Source organism: Electrona antarctica (assembly GCF_951216825.1).
Source record: "Electrona antarctica genome assembly, chromosome: 20".
NCBI lineage: Eukaryota > Metazoa > Chordata > Actinopteri > Myctophiformes > Myctophidae > Electrona > Electrona antarctica.
In genome coordinates, this window is record NC_136801.1 from 39,171,761 (window position 1) to 39,178,402 (window position 6,642).

General features: G+C 41.4%; 1 protein-coding gene across 1 annotated transcript; it reads right to left on the reverse strand.

Annotated features, from left to right (window-relative positions):
- Positions 1–1,566: 1,566 nt before the first annotated feature.
- Positions 1,567–6,272, reverse strand: LOC306913360 (peptidyl-prolyl cis-trans isomerase-like). The gene is made up of 6 exons (XM_079489961.1): positions 6,051–6,272; positions 5,871–5,901; positions 5,343–5,431; positions 5,136–5,232; positions 2,183–2,258; positions 1,567–1,951 (listed from the first exon to the last, which is right to left on the reverse strand). The coding sequence occupies exons 1-6, from the start codon at positions 6,183–6,185 to the stop codon at positions 1,816–1,818; spliced, it is 564 nt and encodes a 187-aa protein (XP_079346087.1). The 5' UTR covers positions 6,186–6,272; the 3' UTR covers positions 1,567–1,815.
- Between the last annotated feature and the right edge of the window lie 370 nt (positions 6,273–6,642).

The following is a 6,642-nucleotide window of genomic DNA, read 5'->3' on the forward strand; positions in this document are numbered from 1 at the left end:
TACAATGTCAACAAAGTCCATGGTCACAACACCAGAGGGAGTTCCACACACCACTTTCAACCCAGATTCGGCTCAAACAAACAAGGGGTTGAAACTAATTTCGCTCCTATGCCACTACATCTCAAAGAGCACATACGCCGGGCGGCATGCAATTCGATGCAATTTTGGCCTCTGCAAAAAAGTAAAATCCCCCCCCCCCCCACACACACACACATTTTTGAGCCTCCTATATTCAGCTATTAGTGTAGATTTTTGTCTTACACAAACATTAAATTCCAATTCACAATGAATGGAGAATTTACGTCATATGTGGATGAGGAAATCGGCTGTTTTTGTCCTATACACAAATTCCCATTGACAATGAATGGAGAATTTACGTATGTGCCTGAGCAAAGATAAGAGCGCCTCTCACTTCACACGGGTGTGATTTTCCTATTCTGTCACATGTATTCCCTAATTGACTAACCATGTATATATGATTCCTTGTTTTGCATAGAAGTGTATATAGGCTATATCTAAATATTCTGATGAATTGAAAATGGAGGACCTTTATGTAAACAAGTCTTAGTGCTTTTTGCATTGACCTGTAGGCCTACTCTCATTGAACCCATTCCACAAACTGTACCTGAAACAAAGTTAAATCTATCCTATGCTGCCATCTAGTGGACTGAGACTGACAGCTTTCATTGTGTAGCGACAATAGAGTTCAGACATGCATTATAGGCCAGTGGTTCCAAAAGTGGGGTCCGGGGACCCCTATAGGGGTCCTTGAGGGAAGGACGGACGGACACACACACACACGGACACACGGACGGACGGACGGAGTGCAAAACATACTCTCTCCCCATGCCTTCGGCCTGGTGGAGACAACAACAACTGTGGGGGTCTGGTTGTAAGGTGAAAGGTATACTTAATGAACTGGGTGTGGCAACATAAAAACATAATTGTAACACTGTTCATTTATTTTTTTAAGAAAAATAATCTTCCTCCTAGTATTATCATCATAATACCTGATGATCGGGGATGGGGCGGAGTTCTTTAGCAAAACAAAAAATACGTTTTTAGAACACAATACTGCTTCATCAAAGTTGGTGACTTAATACACAGTCACTTCATCCAAATACAGCTCAATTGCAGTTAACTAGTTAACTATTAATGCATTCATCGATAATTCCCATCCCTTTCTGGGCTTTTACACGTTTGTTTTTTCTTAAATTCAGTGAATCCTGAGGGGTAGTGTGCAAGATTATAACTCAGCCGTACTTGTTTTCATCACTATATAATACAACAACTCTGGTCGATGCATTCATATTCTGGCCAGATTATGGCAAAGGCCATGAATGCTACACTAATAGTTAAGGTCAGAATAATCAACGATACAATAGATGAGACAAAATCCACAAATAATGACTGCATTTTAATATGATGAAATGTAGTCCTGAATGAAATGCATGGCGAAGTGTAGGCTACACTTCGCATTTTTGTTTTAGAATCCCAAGTTCACGTTTAAAGCGCGACCTGTAACGTATGAAAATTCTACCCAAGAATCCACTAGGCAAACCAAAGTAAAAGAATGGTGCATTTTTAATGGTGCATTTATATAGTGCCTTTATCCAAGGCGCTTTACATAGACATTACATTCACACACACACATTCATACACCGATTGCGGCGGAAGCCATGCAAGGTACCAACCAGCACATCGGGAGCAATTTGGGGTTCAGTGTCAGAACAAAAGTACTGACTGACACCGTTTATTGAAATCACAGTAGGGGGTGAGGCCCAGACCATGGCGGCTCTCCACTCCAGATGTACTTTAACTTAATTGTCCAGCATTTCCGATATAGATCTTCTTCAAGGTCTGCCCAGACGTAGACCCATAAGTCTCTATTTTCTTGAGAACCCACATTCCTTTGACGACTTTGCCAAACACAACATGCTTGCCATCCAGCCTAAGAGAAACACACACACACACACACACACACACACACACACACACACACACACACACACACACACACACACACACACACACACACACACACACACACACACACACACACACACACACACACACACACACACACACACACACACACACACACACACACACACACACACTTGAGCAAAAAAAATTGGGAACCACTGCTCTCCATTGAAGGGTTCCTCATCTCAGTACATACCACTGTGTTTTTGCTAAGGTGATGAAGAACTGAGATCCATTAGAGTTTGGTCCGGCGTTGGCCATGCTCAAGATGCCTGAAACACAAAGATGAGCAACAGTCAGTGGTGAAAAGTAAATGTACTCATGTATTGTAGGCTACTAAGCAGAAATCAGTTTCTTAATAGGCCAACTTCACTACATGCATTACTCTACCAAATCTCAGAAAAGCATACTTTATTTTTTGACAACTTTATTTACAGAATACACAAACTAAACATTGTGAGCGTGTAGATCAGCTATTTTATAACTAGAAGGCCTACTTTTACTTACTATGTATATTTTGTATGCCAATGCTTTAATACTGCTTTAATACTTTGTTAGAGTAAGTAAAGTTTTGAGTATATGAATATACCAGAATGTACCAGAATATATCTACATTGTGGTAATGCTACTTTTAGCAATAAACTAAAGAGAATAAAATCAGAGAATTTTGACCACTGGCAACAATGAGTTTTCCTGCCACTCATGTTTAAATTCATCTCATGAACCAGATGGAGTCGGCATGCAGACTTAGCTTTTATCAGTGCTGTGGACATTTGGGTGTAATTTCGTTGTAAAACATATAGGCCTATAGCAAGCCACAAATCCAAATAGGCTACCGGTATATCAAATCAACTTACAAGATTCATGGGAAAATTGGCCTTGCTGTTCACACTTAAACATAGAAAGGTAGACGCCTCATTCGCCACTGCAGTTCATTGGAGGAATACTGGAAAGCTCGCCTCAAAACACAGTCACCTCGGGCATAGGCCTATAGCCTGCGGAACTGCTCAGCCTGGTAACATAACCTCAGTAAACTATGCATGGTTAAACCCAACTTCATACCTAACCTTAACCTCAGTAAAACGGTGCCAAAACCTACAACCCTGTAAAACTATGCCTAACCCTAAACGTATTTCTAAGCTTATTCTCAGTAAAACAAATACAAGAACCGCCCTACTGAGCGGTCGGTGACTCGGTGTGAAAAAAAAACAAGGGCCTCCGCCATTTTTTTGCTCAATATGGCAGCCGCCATACGATACACATGGCCCAGATCCGGAGGAGGAAGCATCTACCTTTTTATGATCTCACCAGCCACACGGTCCACAGAGTTGTTGATGTTTTGAATGAGCAGTATATGAAGATATAAACTTGCATGGCACTGCCATCTGGTAAAGACCAGGAACTATGACAATACCTGCATGTGTAGCCCCAAGCCAAGACCCAGCCCACAACAGCCCTGCCAATCGGACTCAGCTCTATTGGCACGGTAGGTTGCGCGTTGGTCTGGCGAGTGGGAGCCCCGGGTTCAATCCCCGCTTCTGCGTAATGCTACAATCTGGCGTAGTCGGCTGGACGTGGAGCGTGATATCCTCGTGTGAGGGACATGAGGGACATCGTGTGCGGCGGTCCGCGGTGTGAAGTGAGACGCGCGAGGACGCACTTCAAAGACTGGGGGGGGGGGGGTGATTGTAGCCCCCAGCCAAGACCCAGCCCGCAACAGACCTGCCAATCGGGCTAAGCCCTATTCGCACGGTAGGTTGCACGTTGGTCTGGGCGAGTGGGAGCCCCGGGTTCAATCCCCGCTACCGCATAATGCTACACATGCATGAAAAGGTTAAAGATAGATTGCCATGATTTTTTTCCACCCTAAAACATGATCAGTCTTATTGTTATATAAGGAGGAAGACGTTTAAAAAAAAAAAAAAGTGTAGGCCTACAGTATTTGTTCAAATTCATTAAGTATGCCTGGTTTGCCTGGTGGGTGGTGATCCACCTGAACTTAAGCCGCACCCACAGCTGTAGTTGTATGATAAAGGGGGAGGGGTTATGGGAGGGGCTGATAATGTGATGTCACTATATTACTGTTTTTTTCATTGGCACGTTTGACTGTCAAGGGTTCAGCCTCCAGGAAGAAACCCTAAATACAAAGGGAATACATCATTGCACATTAAGGCTGTCCCCAAACATTCAAGGTTCGAATGTTCGCTCGTTAGGGTTGGCACTCGAATCTTAATTAATGGGCTTGAACCATTCGTTTTTTTTTTTTTTTTTTATTTATTAAATAAAAAATATTATTATTTTTTCCCTTTTTTTATTAATTCGAAAATATATCTCGGCGAGAATGCGATATGAGTATGTAAAAAAAAAAGTAAGTTTCTAGTGCATTCCTGTCAGAAGTTATGATTTTTTAAAGAAATATCTCCTAGTTCTGCTGTCCCATCTCCCGTGCACATTAATTTGCTGATTGGCCTACAGCTGAGGTGATTGACCTTTCTCACCTTGTTCTGTGAGAACAAAAGAGTTCCATTGAATGGAATGTCTGACGCGTCTCTCTCACACACGGACACACACACACACACACCAGCATGATCGCTGACAGGGGAACCGTTCTTAGCAGCCATGATATATTAGCATATGCTCTCTAGCATCACATCACAAAAAGCAGGGAACTCTGATCATTGTTTCATCATTGCAAAACGGATACACAGGTGGAACAAATAACGAGCAATATACGCTGTTTTAGCTGCCTGCCAGCAAGCTCACATGAGCTTGCAGATCAGCTGTTTTCGCGGAGCCACTTGACGGTGTGTGCGTGTGTGTGTGTGTGTGTGTGTGTGTGTGTGTGTTTGTGTGTGTGTTGGGAGAGACGAGAGAGATTGATAAAGAGCAGGGGAGACGCGCTGCGCTCTGATCGAGACGGATATCTCTCAAAGGTTATTTTTTAAATGAATTAGAAACAAATGGTCCGGATGTTCGCTCGAACATTCCTGCCGAAGTTCGAGTCCTAAAAAAAGGGCTAAGGTACAGCCTTATTGCACATACAAAACGACTCCAGGGTGTCTAATGAAGTACTGTCACCTCATAGACACATGTGACAAACTGGAAAAATACAACAATTGTGGCACTCCATCTTTAAATATACACTGTACCTGGTCCAGTGTGCTTCAGAGCGAAGTTCTCATCTTCAAACTTCACTCCATAGATAGACTTTCCTCCACTTCCGTTGTGGTTGGTGATATCCCCGCCCTTTAATCATGAAAAAAAAACACACTTTGACACCATGATATCCACAATAGCATTCTGTGTGCTAGTTTAGTTACAACTTGTATTGAGGATTCACAATCATGTTAACTTACATGCAACATGAAACCAGGAATTACCCTGTGAAATGTTGATCCCCTGTAACCAAAACCGTTCTCTCCAGTGCACAGGGCTCGGAAGTTCTCTGTGAGCGAAACAATAGTTAAGACACTCACACGTGTTAAGATGTGTGAAGTCATACAAGGTTGCAGTCTGTATGGCATGTGATGCATTGTTGACTTTTTCACAGCAGCCAATTTGACATGAAATTTATAAGGCTGTGTTCCATTCAGGAAAAAACAGAGTCAAAGTGTACGGTACCGGATACCATACTGTACATATCTTTTCCCTTTTTTAACTGCCTATATGATGATTTCCTTTCATTTATTAAGTGTATCTTTGTATTGTACGTCATTAAACGTTCGGATGAATTGAAAATGGGAGACCATTATGTAAACAAGTCTTTGTGCTTTTTCTGGTTCTATCCTCAAGTAACAGTTTTTGTATTAACCCGTACTTTCATTTTAAATGTACCAATTCGGCATACTGTGAAATAAAATAATGTTCAATCAGTATAGGATTACCTGATGTTTTGGGCACAACATCCGGACGCAACTGCAAGAATAATAATTAAAAACAGAAATTTAAGAATGTTGGAGAAAATACTTAAATGACTTTTTATTCCTAATGGCTACTTTGCATCGTAACTATTGTGTTATTCTTGTCTAGATTATTATGAAAGACCTATAAGAACTGACACTCACCTCGAAGACTACTCGTCCTAATGGCTGGCCGTCTGCAATAATGTCAAAGAAAACCCTCATACTACCACAACAACCACTGCTGCACATTAGTGCGGCGGTGAACGCCAACAAAATCCGATTTGATAATGAAAGCATCTCTGAAACAGACTGTACAAGTTATTAAACTGTAAAAAAATGAAGGCTGAATGCAAGTAGCCCAGAGTTAGCTGTAGTCCTGTTAGAATGGAGCATAGGCCTATATATACTGGGGAAAAAACACACCCCCTTTATGTGGGTTTCACTTCCTCCACACAGCTGATTCAAATCACTTAACAATCACCATATTATCCCCATGCATACAGAGATTCAGGGTTGGCTTGTTTTTCCTGTAAAGTCGCTTAGTTGTAATAGTTGGGCTCGCTTTAAATTATAACTTTAAAACATGATACAACTTAGGAACCTCCCTATTCCTTCATACTTTCACATACAAACTTGATTCACAATACATTTAAAAAAAAGAATCCACCTTACTGGTGGAGATTTTGCACACTTGATATTTTTTACATTGAAATTATTTGTAGTTTTTGAGATATTTAAAGATGTGAGTGTTTTA

What these genes read in the sequence shown, in the direction of transcription:
- LOC306913360 (XM_079489961.1), bottom strand. Translation starts at nt 6,185, where the DNA reads ATGCTTTCATTATCAAATCGGATTTTGTTGGCGTTCACCGCCGCACTA. An exon ending in TTCCTGGTTTCATGTTGCAT is followed by an intron (nt 5,233 to 5,342) that starts GTAAGTTAACAT and finishes TCATGATTAAAG; the next exon opens with GGCGGGGATATCACCAACCA. An exon ending in TCTGAAGCACACTGGACCAG is followed by an intron (nt 2,259 to 5,135) that starts GTACAGTGTATA and finishes TTTGTGTTTCAG; the next exon opens with GCATCTTGAGCATGGCCAAC.